Source organism: Babylonia areolata, chromosome 6, assembly GCF_041734735.1.
Source record: "Babylonia areolata isolate BAREFJ2019XMU chromosome 6, ASM4173473v1, whole genome shotgun sequence".
Taxonomy (NCBI): Eukaryota; Metazoa; Mollusca; class Gastropoda; order Neogastropoda; family Buccinidae; genus Babylonia; species Babylonia areolata.
In genome coordinates, this window is record NC_134881.1 from 43,446,199 (window position 1) to 43,462,593 (window position 16,395).

The 16,395-nt window shown below is 41.5% G+C and overlaps 2 protein-coding genes across 6 annotated transcripts in view; one reads left to right on the top strand and one right to left on the bottom strand.

The window, feature by feature from the left end:
• The first annotated feature begins 1,784 nt into the window (after positions 1-1,784).
• Positions 1,785-11,919, top strand: LOC143283054 (uncharacterized). Of its 2 annotated transcripts, none has more exons than XM_076589067.1 (4): positions 1,785-1,849; positions 4,255-4,364; positions 9,327-9,594; positions 10,736-11,919. In XM_076589067.1, exons 2-4 carry the CDS (start codon positions 4,328-4,330, stop codon positions 10,776-10,778), a joined length of 348 nt encoding a protein of 115 aa, XP_076445182.1. In that variant the 5' UTR covers positions 1,785-1,849; positions 4,255-4,327; the 3' UTR covers positions 10,779-11,919. The 2 variants fall into 2 exon arrangements, with proteins under 2 accessions (XP_076445182.1, XP_076445183.1); XM_076589068.1 differs by having other exon boundaries at positions 9,450-9,594.
• A 242-nt stretch (positions 11,920-12,161) lies between these two features.
• Positions 12,162-16,395, bottom strand: part of LOC143283053 (protein kinase C-binding protein NELL1-like) — a 273,814-nt gene continuing 269,580 nt past the window's right edge. For 3 of the 4 annotated variants that reach the window (XM_076589063.1, XM_076589065.1, XM_076589064.1), the window contains exon 22: positions 12,162-15,499. In XM_076589063.1, the coding sequence (XP_076445178.1) occupies positions 15,446-15,499 (54 nt within the window). In that variant the 3' untranslated portion in view covers positions 12,162-15,445. The remainder of the gene's footprint in view (positions 15,500-16,395) is intronic. The other variant, XM_076589066.1, reaches the window with a different exon arrangement.

Sequence of the window (16,395 nt, forward strand, 5' to 3'; positions counted from 1 at the left end):
AGGATGAAATATTCTTGATTCTTGGTAATTTTTGAAGGTTTTTGTACACATTCATGTTAAAGAGTTTTGGTTGTTGTTTTTTTAAAAAAGATATAGGTCAGTTTCATCAGTGTGTAATACTCAGTTTTATTAAGCATTTTTTTCCTTGTAGGGTTTTTTTTTTTTTTTTTTTCCCCATTTGTCAATTCAGACATTTTATTCAGAAATCTTTGGAAAAAAAAGAAGTCATAATTCGATTTGTTTTTTTTAGATATGGAGATGGAAAGCATTGTTAATTCCCAACAAAACATCTGATGATTTCAAATCCAGTGTACTGGAGAGTGGATGGTGACTTCAAAATGTAAAACAATATAGCTCAGTGCTTTGTCTTTACGAGTTTTAGACAGTCAGTGTTGTTGCACAAAGAAGTGACAAGTATTTCTTTGAACAGCCAAAACAATGATGAATATTACAGTACGGAATGATAATACTATTTGGGCAGCCATGAATTAAGATGCCAGAGGGGCTGGGGGAAAATGGGATGTGCAATGACCATCACTGAGAAAACAAAATAATAAGACACTGCTATACAGAGACATAGAGACTCTCTTACTGACAAGTGAATGGCCTTGTTTCACTGTCACATAGAATTGTGACTGTGAAGCACACACAGAAAAGTATAAATTATGATATGATGATTATTGTGATATGATTGCAGTAGTAAGATACAGATTATGATTTCACATGTATAGTTGCGTATGCATGCATATGCATCTGCATGCACATAAATGTATGCATGTATTTAGAAAAGAAAAAAAAGAGAGAGGATTTTTAGAAGGCTCTATGGTTAGAGAAAAAAAAAATCTATCATTAATATTTGAGCCGGAATTGAATGCAAGTGAATAAGTATTTATTCCAATCCCTAGACTGCCCCACCTTCCAAAAAAGTTTGACAGATTTGATCCTAACAGCCAGTCTTGGAATGATGTTTGTTCATTTGGGCGATACCTGGTAACTGGAAGTGATTTATGTTTTCAGAAGTTATGACTGCATGTAATGCATTTTAGATGGACAGTCTAATGTATAGGTTAATAGATATCAGAATGTGCCTTACTTATATTAATCTTTTTAGTGCACCTTTTGTGCTGATGTACACCGATGTAACCATGAGATATGATGCTAATATTTTAAAGAATATGTGTGCTTTAGATCCTATTATACTACAGTGTTTGCTTTATTGAGCTAGAAATAAAAAAAAGAAGAAGAAATTATATGTGTGTGTGAGTGTGTGAGAGAGAGAGAGATAGAGCATTTTAGGCTTATTACAAATACATTAAAAATGGAGATTAATATCTCACACACACACACACACACACTAACAAAAAACAACCTTTTATTGTCTGGGTCATCATTTTATGTGAAAACATAATGATAAACTGAAAACCACAACCGCACAGTTAAGTTGACAGACACAATAACGTGCTGTTCTAATTTGGGAGACTTAAGTTTTTGCCGATGAGCTGTATAATGCTTCCTGTTCCTTTCAACTGACGGTCGCACGTGCAGTTTTTGGTGCTGGTGGTTTTCCTGTTTTTTGTTGTTGTTTTTTTGTTTGTTTTTCCTGTGTGTCAGTGCAGCTGTTCTGGAGTCACATCTGTCTGAAGTGGAAACACATGATGTTCACCTCCTCCAGCCACTCGAAACGTGGTTTCGCTTTCCTCAGCCAATCAGATTTGCTGTAAATAGAGCCAGGGCCTCTGAAACGGCAGACGACAGGTTATGCACACAGGTGAGTTGTCAGAATGGAAGATTCGAAAAGGTGGTTTCTGCAGCGCGGTTGACTGTCGGAAAGTGCATTATCAGTTTGCTGGTATGTAAAACGTAGCGTAAAATGGTATCTGTATACTAAATATTGTCAACAGAATGTGGGAGGTTATGTTTCAGCACAAACTGAAATTAACGAAATAACCACGCAACCGCTTCAACTTTTTTTCGTCCCGTCGGTGCCAGCTTAGGTACATTTCAGTTTTTAAAATACAAAACAACTACAAAAACAACAACAGCAACAAAAAACAAAACAAACAAACAACAACAAAAAAACAAACAAAAAAGACACAACAAGCAACAAGATGCAAGTTGATAGAACCGGCGAAACAACAGTCATAATTTTCAAAAGTGGTCAAAACACCCGGCAGGGGAAAGAAAAGTTACCCAGTCACTGTGGCTAGGGCGGTGAGAGACGAAGAACATGGACTCGGATGCGGTTTTTTGACTCACTTGTGTAAACAAAGTGAGTCAGTGTTTTAACCCGGTGTTCGGTCGTCTGTGTGTCCGTGGTAAACTTTAACATTGCCATTTTCTCTGCAACTACTTTGTCAGTTGACACCAAATTTGGCATAAAAAAACAAAAAAAAACAACAACCAAAAAACAAAAACGACGGGCGCAATAGCCGAGTGGTTAAAGCGTTGGACTGTCAATCTGAGGGTCCGGGGTTCGAATCACGGTGACGGCGTCTGGTGGGTGAAGGGTGGAGATTTTTCCGATCTCCCAGGTCAACATATGTGCAGACCTGCTTGTGCCTGAAACTCCTTCGTGTGTATACGCAAGCAGAAGATCAAATACGCACGTTAAAGATCCTGTAATCCATGTCAGCGTTCGGTGGGTTATGGAAACAAGTGCACCAAAAGTAAGGCAGAACTTAGCAAATGCTCTGGTGTCTGTGAACTTGTGCTGCATGGGCATTCATCAGTAGGGGACAGTCTCGTTCTGTAGAGGTGTGAAAGGAGCCTGCAATGTCCAGTTCTCAGTCAGAAGAGGACTGCTTGCTGTGCTCTGTTTAAAGTCCAGAGAGCATCCTCCTCCTATCCAGCTTGGTGTTTGTTTCTCCATTGCTCTCTGAACTGGCTCTTCAGGATTGCTCGTGCTTCTCTATAGGAGACAGGATGGACAGTCTGTTCCATTTTGCTGTCCACATTTGAGAGTCTGTCATCCTCCTCATTTCCACTGACTTCACATTACGATGGGATCCACTGGAGGGTCAGTACAGTCCTCTGGCTCAATGTCCCCATTTCCTGCCTGATGTCTCCCAGGATCTGGCTTTCTTCTCCTGCAAGGAGACTTTGCAGCACTGATTTGCAATCCATCAGGATGACTGTGTGTGCAGGCAGCTCTTCTCTGGAATTCAGAGTCTGCTGCATGAAGCAGTGCACAAGCCTTCGCTCTGTGGTTTGTGAGTATGAAACAACTGAGCCTGAGGTCACATAGTGTGATAGGTATTCACTGTGAAGGCAGTGTAATGACTGTAGGGATAGAGAGAGAAGAGCGGTGTAAACAATATGATCTCAGCTTCAAGTTGGTCAGTATCAGCATGTCCAGCTTTGTCTTAAAAGAAAGTCAGTGCATTGTCTGTCTGAAAAATGGCATTTCACTTTTAGTTTTAGTTTGGATACCAGTGTGACAGAATATCTTGTCCACTGCCGTCAGCAACACTGAGATGATTTTTTACATCATTGTGGTTCCTGAAAGATGCACACAATGTGTTAAAGTCTGTAGAACATTCTGCATACAGTTTTGTCTGTCTATCTAGAATGCAGTTGTTGGCAAAACTGAAGACATCATTGTGGTTCCTGAAGGATGCACACAATGTGTTAAAAGTCTGTAGAACATTCTGCATACAATTTTGTCTATCTATCTAGAATGCAGTTGTTGGCAAAACTGAAGACATCATTGCGGTTCCTGAAGGATGCACACAATGTGTTAAAGTCTGTAGAACATTCTGCATACAATTTTGTCTGTCTGTCTGAAATAGATCTCCTGAAACTGTTTGTTGCACCTTGTCTTGTGTGTGATCACCACCATCATGGCCAAAACAGAAAATAGCAAAATAACAATAAAAGGACAGCACCAAGAAATACAGCAGACACAAAAGGCACAGCCATTGGTTTTGAAAACTGACCGTGTCACAGGAGGAGGTCGGTGTTTTACAGTTCTCAGCTGTCAGAAATTATCCCCAGCAAGGAGATTTGAAACACAGAAAAATGGTTTTCCGTATACCATAAGTAGATATTTTTGTTTTTAAATGTAAGAAACGGTGGTTACTGTCCTTCTAGTTATGATGACACCCGTCACATATTCAGTATGTACATGTGTCAGGACAGGACTTTATATAAGATTTTCTTGTTGTCCTGTTCATCGATATCTGTGTTGTATTGTGGCATGTTCCAAATAAAATACTGTTTAAACCACTGGCAATAAAATGTGGGTGTGGTTTGCAGGCCCCATATTGTGCACACACAAAGGTCAGCACAAGGTTCGGGGATGCTTGACTGGTGGACACCAAGGTGATTCATGGAAGCTTTCCACAGCTGCCACATGGACATCAGAGGTCTCTCATTTCTTCCTGCCCTTTTCATGTCTGTCTTGATGTTCCACTTTGGAACATTGTATCACATAAACGCAGGCAGTTTAGTGTAAAAATGAGCATTGTTCGTACTGATATAAGAATTGGAAAGACCAGACATTTCAGGGTCGCTAGTGCTAGAATACAATCTGCAGCATTTGTAGATGTGGTGGGTAAGCTACAACAGTTGACAGCAACAGTGGGTGTGCAGATAGTGTGTTGAAGTTACACCTGTTGACAGTAACAGTGTGTGTGTGTGTGTGTGTGTAGATAGTGTGTTGAAGTCACACCTGTTGACAGGTGGAGAAAGGTGGCGGAATAGTTAAATCGCTCATTTGCCAATACAGAGTCTGTGAGGGTCTGGGTTTGAATCCCGCTCTCGCCCTATACCCCAAGTTTGACTGAAAATCAAACTGAGCGTGTAGTCATTCGGATGAGATGCTAAACTGAGGTCCTGTGTGCAGCATGCACTTGGTGCACTGAAAAAGAACCCATGGCAACGAGAGTTTTGTCCTCTGGCAAAATTCTGTAGAAGAAATCCACTCTGATAGGTACACAAATATATATGCATGCACTCAAGGCCTGACTAAGCGCGTTGGGTTATGCTGCTGGTCAGGCATCTGCCTAGCAGATATGGTGCAGTGTATATGGACTTGTCCGAACGCAGTGACGCCTCCTTGAGAAACTGAAACTGTTGACAGTAACAATATGTATGTGTTAGGTAGTGTGGAGTCACACCAGTTGTCAGTTACAGTGTGTGCAGATAGTGTGTTGAAGTTACACTTGTTGATAGTAACATTGTGTTCAGATTGTGTGTTGAAATTACACCTGTTGACAGTAACAGTGTGCGAGCAGATATAGTGTGTTGAAGTTACACCTGTTGACAGTAACATTGTGTGCAGATAGTGTGTTGAATTTACACCTGTTGACAGTAACAGTGTGTGAACAGATAGTGTGTTGATGCTACACCTGTTGACAGTAACAGTGTGTGAACAGATAGTGTGTTGAAGTTACACCTGTTGACAGTAACATTGCGTGTGCAGATAGTGTGTTGAAGTTACAGTTTACACCTGTTGACAGTAACAGTGTGTGAACAGTGTGTGTGCAAATAGTGTGTTGAAGCTACACCTATTGACAGTAACAGTGTGTGTGCAGATAGTGTGTTGAAGTTACACCTGTTGACAGTAACAGTGTGTGTACAGATAGTGTGTTGAAGTTACACCTGTTGACAGTGTGTGTGCAGATAGTGTGTTGAAGTTACACCTGTTGGCAGTAACATTGTGTGAGCAGATAGTGTGTTGAAGTTACACCTGTTGACAGTAACAGTGTGTGTGCAGATAGTGTGTTGAAGTTACACCTGTTGACAGTAACAGTGTGTGTGCAGATAGTGTGTTGAAGCTACACCTGTTGACAGTAACAGTGTGTGTGCAGAGAGTGTGTTGAAGCTGCACCTGTTGACAGTAACAGTGTGTGTGCAGATAGTGTGTTGAAGCTACACCTGTTGGCAGTAACATTGTGTGTACACATAGTGTGTTGAGGCTGCACCTGTTGACAGTAACAGTGTGTGTGCAGATAGTGTGTTGATGCTACACCTGTTGACAGTGACAATGTGTGTGCAGATAGTGTTTTGAAGCTGCACCTATTGACAGTAGCAGTGTGTGCAGATAGTGTGTTGAAGTTACACCTGTTGACAGTAACATTGTGTGTACACATAGTGTGTTGAGGCTACACCTGTTGACAGTAACAGTGTGTGAGCAGATAGTGTGTTGAAGCTACACCTGTTGACAGTAACAGTGTGTGAACAGTGTGTGTGCAAATAGTGTGTTGAAGCTACACCTATTGACAGTAACAGTGTGTGTGTGCAGATAGTGTGTTGAAGCTACACCTGTTGACAGTGACAATGTGTGTGCAGATAGTGTGTTGAAGCTACACCTGTTGACAGTAACATTGTGTGTACACATAGTGTGTTGAGCCTACACCTGTTGACAGTAACAGTGTGTGAACAGATAGTGTGTTGAAGTTACACCTGTTGACAGTAACGTTGTGTGTGCAGATAGTGTGTTGAAGCTACACCTGTTGACAGTGACATTGTGTGTACACATAGTGTGTTGAGCCTACACCTGTTGACAGTAACAGTGTGTGAACAGATAGTGTGTTGAAGTTACACCTGTTGGCAGTAACATTGTGTGTACACATAGTGTGTTGAGCCTACACCTGTTGACAGTAACAGTGTGTGAACAGATAGTGTGTTGAAGTTACACCTGTTGACACTAACAGTGTATGAACAGATAGTGTGTTGAGGCTACACCTGTTGACAGTAACATTGTGTGTGCAGATAGTGTGTTGAAGCTACACCTATTGACAGTAACAGTGTGTGTGCAGATAGTGTGTTGAAGCTGCACCTATTGACAGTAACAGTGTGTGTGCAGATAGTGTGTTGATGCTACACCTGTTGACAGTGACAATGTGTGTGCAGATAGTGTGTTGAAGCTGCACCTATTGACAGTAACAGTGTGTGCAGATAGTGTGTTGAAGTTACACCTGTTGACAGTAACATTGTGTGTACACATAGTGTGTTGAGCCTACACCTGTTGACAGTAACAGTGTGTGAACAGATAGTGTGTTGAAGTTACACCTGTTGACAGTAACATTGTGTGTGCAGATAGTGTGTTGAAGTTACACCTGTTGACAGTAACAGTGTGTGACCAGATAGTGTGTTGAAGTTACACCTGTTGACAGTAACATTGTGTGTGCAGATAGTGTGTTGAAATTACACCTGTTAACAGTAACAGTGTGTGAGCAGATAGTGTGTTGAAGTTACACCTATTGACAGTAACAGTGGGTGAACAGATAGTGTGTTGAAGTTACACCTGTTGACAGTGTGTGTGCAGATAGTGTGTTGAAGTTACACCTGTTGGCAGTAACATTGTGCAGATAGTGTGATGCTACACCTGTTGACAGTAACATTGTGTGTGCAGATAGTGTGTTGAAGTTACACCTGTTGACAGTAACAGTGCGTGTGCAGAGAGTGTGTTGAAGTTACAGTTTACACCTGCTGACAGTAACAGTGTATGAACAGATAGTGTGTTGAAATTACACCTGTTGGCAGTAACATTGTGTGTGCAGATAGTGTGTTGAAATTACACCTGTTGACAGTAACAGTGTGTGTGCAGATAGTGTGTTGAAGTTACACCTGTTGACAGTAACATTGTGCAGATAGTGTGATGCTACACCTGTTGACAGTAACAGTGTGTGTGCAGATAGTGTGTTGAAGTTACACCTGTTGACAGTGTGCTGGTGTTTTAAGTTATACCTGTTGACAGTAACAATGTATGTGAAGATAGTTTGTTACACCGGAGATTAGAAAAGAGAGATAAACCACTCGCGGCAGGTCCCTTCTTACTGTCTGTAACAGTGCTGAAGCCGTTTTGAGGCACACACGCAGTGCGGAAGGGTGGGGGTAAATCACCCTCTCCTTCCCCACTTGAAGGAAACTGGTCGGTTCTGACGGCACACACACACACACAGCTGCAGTAAAGCGAAAGTTAAGTTATGCCTGGAATTTCCCACGTGTAGTAAGATTCGCTGTATACAATGAAAACCGATTCATTTTTGCTTGGTTTTTAGCACGTTTGCATCTGCTTGAATGTAGATAATATAAAAAGAAAATAAAGCAGCTCCACCCACCACCAACTCCCCCCCCCCTCCCCCAGTGCAATGTTGCACATGAGAGAGACAGTTATAAATTATTGAACTGCGTTTTCGTAATGCTACTTTTTCTTCACACTTTCTGGTTTACATCACCATTTCTTAAAAAAAAAAAAAAAAAAAAAAAAATATATATATATATATATATATCAAAACATAAAACACATATTTAGCTCTGTCTCTCTTCTAACATCTGTCTATACATACATTCATGCATACATGGATACATACATACATAATTTCATATAGATCTATCAGTATGTAAATCTAAATCTATCTATATGTACATAATCATATATATAATTCATATATATACGAACGCTTCATGTTGCCCGAGCAGACCGTTGTATTGTGCTCTATCTCTAAGTCTCTGTCTCTGTCTCTCTCTCTCTCTCTCTCTCTCTCTCTCTCTCGGGAGTTTTACATGGCTGTTAAAAGCATCTACGATTCTGTACTTGTATGTGTTCGTGACAAAGGTATTTATTCAGACTTTTTTCAGTGTCCAAGAGGGGTTAAACAAGGTTGTATGCTAAGCTCACAGCTGTTTTCCTTTTTCATTGGTGAATTGGCAGTGGAGTTATCAAAGAAGGGGAGACATGGAATACAAATGATACCTGGCGCAACAGATTTGCTCTTAATGCTATTTGCTGATGATGTTGTTCTCTTGTCTGACACACCCATAGGGTTACAAAATCAATTAAATGCCCTTAAGCAAGAAACAGACAGACTACAACAAACAGTGAATCTCGATAAGACCAATATTATAGTTTTCCGCAATGGAGGTCATCTTTCGACTCGTGAAAAATGGTGCTGTGGTGATAGGGAAATAAAAGTAACCAATACATATAAATATTTAGGAATGTTATTCACAACAAAATTGAGTTTGACATCTGCGTGGGATGAAGCAAACAGAAAAGGGGAAAAAAGGTGTAATCCAAATTATAAAATCACTCAGGAGACTGCATTCGACTGACGCTTTCCTTTCGTTTGGGCGGGGCAAAGGCAGCTCATGAATAATGAATGCGTGTCGCGGCGCAGGCTGTCTGGCTTCAGCAATTTCTGCAAGTGGTTTATCTCTCTTTTCTAATCTCCGGTTACACCTATAAACAGTAACATTGTGCATGTTAATATGTTACACCTGTTGATAGTAACAGTGTGAAGATAGTGTGTCAACAGTAATCTGTTACACCAGTTGACAGTAACACTGAAGATAGCGTAGCATGTTACATCTGTTGGCAGAAACAGTGTGTGCAGATACTGTGTTGAAGTTACGCCTGTTGGCAGCAACTGTGTATGCAACTCGACTGCTGCAATGGCATCTACTTCTGACACCAGAACATTCAGAACAATGTTTTCGAACAGCATCGAAGGACGGAGCAGCAGCAGCTGTGGTTATGGGCTATAAAGAGAGGGCAGGAGGAGACAACTGTGTCATGTCCTGGGCACAGACAGGGGACTGCACCCCTCCACCGTGGGTACTGACCCCACCCCTGTTGTGCACACTGATGTGAGTCGCCATGTTTCTGTTATTAGCTGGGAAATGTATTCAATTGGTGCTCCATCCTGCTGCCGCTTCCCTGAGTCAAGTGTGAGGGGTGGGTGGGAAGGGTAGGGGTATAGGAGGGGGAAGAAGAAGAAGATGATTTTCAACACAGGATAGTTTAGATATTGCAGAAAAGGTGACAGGTTAAAGCTTTTTGACATTTAACCCGGTCACAGATTTCTAGAATCAGCTTAAAAAAAAAGAGAGTTTAATTATTCAGTTTTTGTCATTGCTTTGGGATTGAGAGTAGATGTATATGGGGACTAGCTTTTTTCATATACCCAGTATATTGTTTGTTGTTGCTTATAGCCCAGCCGACTGCGCAGGGCCATATGAGGACTGTCAAATCATACATATGCTCACAAAACAGCTGATGCCACATTAGCTTGACCATTTAGCTCCTTGGGGAAAATAAGACTTGGCTGTGCTGAGGACATCAGCAGTGAGGCATGTTGGCTTGAATTCCATCTGGCCTACTGAAGACAAAACAGCAAGCACGAAGCAGGCAGTTTTAGTGATCAAGCAATATAATGGCAGTTAGAATATGTCCACTTTTTCACAACAAACAGTAAATACAAATTCAGAGAAATAAAAGAAAGCAAGTTCAGTGTACAAGAAAGTAAATTACGCATAAGTTTTTTCAGTTTTCAGTAGCTCAAGGAGGTGTCACTGCATTCGGACAAATCCATATACGCTACACCATATCTGCCAAGCAGATGCCTGACCAGCAGCGCAACCCAACATGCTTAGCCAGGCCTTGAGGAAAGAAAAAAGAAAAAAAAAAGGGGGTGAATAAATAATAGATAAATACATTAAAAAAAACTACTACCACTACTAATAATATGTATAAGGCGCAAAAACTTGAAGTCAACTATAAGCGTACATAAATTAAAAAAAAAAAAAATTATAATATAAAAAAGTAGTAGCAATAATAATAATAATAATAAAAATAAAAAAAAATAAAAAAAAGACAACAATGATGATAAATAAGCAAATAAATGTAAAACATGGAGACACACATTCACACATACACTCACATATGCATAACAGATATGCACCAGAAAGCTTTTTATCTCTGTATATGTGAATGTGTGTGTGTGAGCAGTTGGAGAAAGTGGGTGGTTGGTGGAGGAGTTGGACCTGTATGAACTCAGCAAAGCCTTCGCTGCTCAGTGACTGGCTGTCATCAAGAAACTGCAGGCTGCGACTCTGCAAAGGTAACACTGCTTTTGTGTGTGTGTAATGAGTGGTGGGAGTTGGCTTCCTTTGGATACAGACTGACATGGAACTCTTTTTTTTTTTTAAAAGAGTATGACAGTATTGCTCCTAGCTGATAATTTGGATTTTTTCCTGGGAAATGCTTGCAGAACTGTTATTGGAGATGGTGTTCAGACAGCACAGACTATCAGTCACCATGGTCAGAACAACAACAGGTTTAGGCAACCTGTTGTTTCACCCTCACCCTCACTCCATGTTCACTCATGTCTATGACATGGGCTTTTACATACGACCATTTTTAACCCTGCCAGAAAGGCAACCATACTCCTATTCCAAGGATGTGCATGCTGGGTATGTTCGTGTTTCCATAGCCCACAAAACAGATGTGAATTATTGGATCTTTTGACTTGTGTATTTGCTGTGCATGTTCATGCACACAAAGGGAATGTCCACCACAACCCACCAGGCAGACACTTGAATCAGGAACCTCAGACTGAATAGTCAGTGCTCTAAACTGCTCGGCCATTATGCCCATCATCACCTTCAGTGGCTTCCTTTTTAGTGTGGCTTGTCACAGCAATGGATCAAGGCCCTACACAGATTGTTCAGGCAGCAGCGAACACTGTAGTGGTTTGAAAACTATTTGCAAAGACCTAGGCTTTGACACAGAACCAACAGATCTGTGGAACAGGTCTGTGGAGTGCCCCAGTGACTCGTCACAGAGTGAAGGGAAAAGAAGAAGAAGAAGAATAGTTTGAGAGACTGTGTTCAGTGGGGCAGGTAAAGTTTTTGGCCGATTCAGATGTTTCAGAACATCTTCACTTCACCGTCCTGTACATCTGCCGTAAGGAGGTGATGTGGCAGAATCATTCAGGTGTTGGACTTCTGATCCAGAGTTCAGTGACTGGGGTTCAACTCCCCATTTCAGCATGCTGGTGTGTCCCTTGGGGGAAAGGTTCAACTCCCCATTTCAGCATGCTGGTGTGTCCCTTGGGGGAAAGGTTCAACTCCCCATTTCAGCATGCTGGTGTGTCCCTTGGGGGAAAGCACTTTATTCCCATTTTCTTGCCTCCACCCAGGTATGAATTGGTACCCGACTCAGGTGATGGGGAGGTTGAAACAGCAGGAGAGGATTGGGTCCTGCCTTCCAATGCTGAGCCCCAGACACAGTGGATCACTGCCCTGATTGGTTATGGGACCTTTAATCTTTCACCTCAACATCTGCCATAATAATTAGGTGCTGCTGGTCAGTCATACAAAGTAGACATGCACATGAATTGTTTTTGTTACACTTTTAATGACAATAGCATCAACTGAAAGGTACATAGCTTGTGCAGTACAATTGCCCTCCCTCCAACTCTTCACTTATGCACACCTGTCTGCAGCCCTGCTTTCATTTGTGCTGCGCAGTGTTTTGCTTTTAGTTTCACATTTCATAACTTTTCACTACTGTCTGAGAGGGCACCAAGTACTGGTATTGTGTGCCAGTGGGTCATTCCAATGTTTGAATGTCTGTGCATAGCGAGATCAAATTATAAGTGAATTGTGAGCCCTCCTCTCAAATTAGGCCATGTTCAAGCCCAGCCAGTTGCTGACAGTCGTTTGCTGTCAACCTGACATAGCAACATACTTCAATCAGACAGCCAGTTGCTGTCAGCCTGACATAGCAGCATACTTCAATCAGACAGCCAGTCGCTGTCAGCCTGACATAGCAACATACTTCAATCAGACACAGCCAGCTGCTGTCAACCTGACATAGCAACATACTTCAATCAGACACAGCCAGTTGCTGTCAGCCTGACATAGCAACATACTTCAATCAGACACAGCTAGTTGCTGTCAGCATGAAACAATATGGCACTTTCCAGACTGAAGAAATGAATATTATTGGGATTCACACTGCTGGTATCATTGAAGAGCTCTGTCCCTTGGACCAGTCATCCATGTGTGTGCACGCCTCAGATAAAAAAAGCTGGCTGGTGGCACGTACTGCCAGCAGACATGGAGGGGAAGCACTGAGCAACATGCCTACTGTCAACAGCTGGCTGGGCTGAGTGTCAACATAGCCTTTGTATCAAGAAAAAGACAGTGGAGGCATTTGTCTTGTTTCATTATAATTTAAGAATTAGATTTTATCCACTTTTTGTGAACCCATAGTGGTAAACAAATGTGTACCTACCCAAAGTTCCTACAATCTGATGATCAACCCTTGTAGCCTCCTGAAGGCATAAAAACTCTTGCAATATACGAGACCAAAAAGTTATGCATTTCATCTGCAGGCAGTGTAAAACGTAATCATTTTGACAGTGACAATTGATCCAATATGCACGAGTTATGTTCACATAATGCACAGATGGCCAAAGAATTTTTGCCAACAGCTTTCAGGAACACAGATGGTAGTTACAATACTACACTACTGTGCACAAAAACAACAGTTGCCCTGAATTTTTAGCTTCTGAAAATGACCATGCATTAATTTTGTTAGTATAGAAAAAAAAGCAACAAAACTGGTAGGATGAGGGCGTGTTGACTTGTCCAACATGAAGTCTGCAGGAACAATAGTTGCACTTGGGGTTTCACCCCATAAATTGTACAACTCGACTGAAAGGACAAATTGTTAACGTTTAACCATGTCCGCAAACACATGAGACATTAAAGTGAAAGATGTGAGTTCTTGTCATAATACCCCCTCTCATCCACTTTGTTCACTGTTTGTACAATTTGCCTTGCCAGCACCGGTAGATATATCAGAATTTGACCCATTTTGTGTTGGTGATTTTGTTGGACATAGTTTATGAACAGACCAAAAACGTTTAGGGTTTGTTATGAAGGTTTTGCAGGTTTAGTTGGTTCTATGATAAACTTTTTTGTTGTTCTGTGTGTTACAGGAAGCAGTTAACTTTCTTTTTGCAGTGCTAACATCACCTTGAGACCAACATAGGCTGACTTTGGTATTTCCTGACTTTACTTCTGTACACATGTAAATGCCATGTGTATGTTGAGCGAATGGCATTACGCATGGACAGTCACTGAGAAATTTGAAAGCCTATGCGTGAATTAAACCCTGATTTGGTTTATTTAGCCATCAGTGAAATTGTGAACATAACCCATGCAAATACCATCTACAATCCTGACACATGCTCAAAATTGTATGCACTGTACATTGTTAACATTTTTTTTTTTACACTGGAAACAACTTTCTGACCATGTCCAAAACCTCACATCTACATACCTATATACAACACTATCACAATGAACATAACACAATGTCTATGCACATTTATAAATTAATATAACAAAATTCACAACAGATCACTACAGGTCCCTGAACGAGGGCAACAACAACAGGCTAAACATGCTCTGCACAGACACCAACTCTACACATGCAAGTCCTGAAGGGAAAACTGGTAATGGTACACAATATGTGCCACAGAGACAATATAAAAGTTCTGGTAGGGTCCAGTTCCAGATTTCTGGCTTTTACTGACGTATTGTCACAAGCCATAGCAAGGAAATACTGATTCTTGAATCCCTAATGTTGTACTCATCCGTGTTTTTTTTTTTATACCAAAGATCAAAAGCCCTTGTGCTGTACAAATGCCTCAATGATTGATTGTGTTTTCTTGAAGAGTTGTTCGTAGGAAATGTAACAGCACATGGTGCTCATTGTTGTGGTACACAATCTTGTTCAGGATGAAAACCTAGTCCTTGGAAGAGAGACCTCAGACCCTGCTTGTTTTGAACACCGCCCAACACCACTCCTGGCTTCACCCTGTCCCTACAGTTCACAACCAAGTTTGTCAGCAGTATAGCTGGCGTGAAATAAATATGAAATAATTACACAAATACAGAAATTTAAACAACTCAACAGATTTCACTTCAAATGATAGTCACCATGCATCAGTTTCAATGTCTCACACATGTGTGCACCTTTGGTTGTTGAGTCAACAGAACAGGTAAGACCAACATTTGAACCGACTTGCTTTCAGCAAAATACACTGTGGTGCTTAGTGACTTTTATCCTTTGTACTAACCATTTGTCACGGGGAACCGGGCAAAGTTACATGAGCAGTCTTAGCAGCACGAAGTTCGCAGATTTTGAGAACTTTCCTATGTCTACTCTAATCCAATAGATCTAGGAACAGTCTTGTAGATGGGCAAAATTAGTGCTGCTGAGATTGCTCATGTAACCCAGCCCAGGAAAAGCATTCAAGTTTAGAAAGAATAGTTCACTCTGGGATCACAAGTATCGACTGCTCAAGGGGGGTGAGGGGGAGCGTTAGGGGAACCTGACCTCGTAGGAATCAACCCTAGCATTACCCAAGTGAGTGAAATTAGACTGTGCCATCAAGTCACACTGATGTCTCGACACAACAACAACAACAAGGTAGACTGTTTCACAAGCTACAGGTCAAACTACCTCTGTGACCAACCAAGGGAAGCAGACACAGAACCAAGAACCATGGACACCAATCTACAATGCATGCTGAAAACACTGAAGATGCTGCTGTGAAAGCCATTGCAGGTTAAGCAGCTGTGTAGTGCTGCTTTGACGACAGACACATCATGTCATGGTGATAACAAAACAAAACAAAAATCACTGTGCAGAAGATCCACAACCTTGACTGTAAGAACAGCAGATGTGACCAGCCTGAAACAAAGCATTTCATGCCATGTTAATCTTCATGGTATGACAGTGGCAAAACCATGTAAACAACAATGCTCATATACAAACTTTTTTTTTCTAACTTATTTTTTCCCCCCCAGGAGCACTTAAATGTATTATGACCATTTCCGATCTGCAGGAACAGGATTGGACAGGCTGTGTGCACATGTGATGAATGTTATGAGTGTACATGTGATGAATGTCATGAGTGTACATGTGATGAATGTCATGAGTGTACATGTGATGAATGTCATGAGTGTAATGTGGTGAATGTCATGAGTGTACATGTGGTGAATGTTATGAGTGTACATGTGATGAATGTCATGAGTGTAATGTGGTGAATGTTATGAGTGTACATGTGATGAATGTCATGAGTGTACATGTGATGAATGTCATGAGTGTACATGTGATTATCAATTCTGGTGATTAAATTTTTTTTTAAAGCACATCAATCTCAATTTATTTATTGTTTTTTTAACTGTGCTTTACTCTGTACTGACAGCACAGTGGCTGCCTTTAACTGGACATTGTGGGGGTAATTAAGTTTTTGTCTTGGATGCAGTAAATTACAATCTACCCCTTGCCACACCCATCCCCACCTCCTGAAACCACCCCACTGCCACAACCATCCCCACATTATGAAACCACCCCACTGCCACACCCATCCCCACTTACTGAAACCACCCCACTGCCACAACCACCCCCACTGCCACACCCATCCCCACTTACTGAAACCACCCCTTGCCACAACCACCCCCACCTCCTGAAACCACCCCACTGCCACACCCATCCCCACTTACTCAAACCACCCCTTGCCACACCCATCCCCACCTCCTGAAACCACCCCACTGCCACAACCACCCCCACCTCCTGAAACCACC

Bases quoted from the DNA above. Each gene is read 5' to 3' on its own strand.
- LOC143283054 (XM_076589067.1), top strand. From the start codon at position 4,328: ATGGAAGCTTTCCACAGCTGCCACATGGACATCAGAG. The intron at 4,365-9,326 runs GTCTCTCATTTC...ATCTGTTGGCAG, and splicing joins CTGCCACATGGACATCAGAG to AAACAGTGTGTGCAGATACT. The intron at 9,595-10,735 runs GTGAGTCGCCAT...GTGTGTGAGCAG, and splicing joins CCCCTGTTGTGCACACTGAT to TTGGAGAAAGTGGGTGGTTG.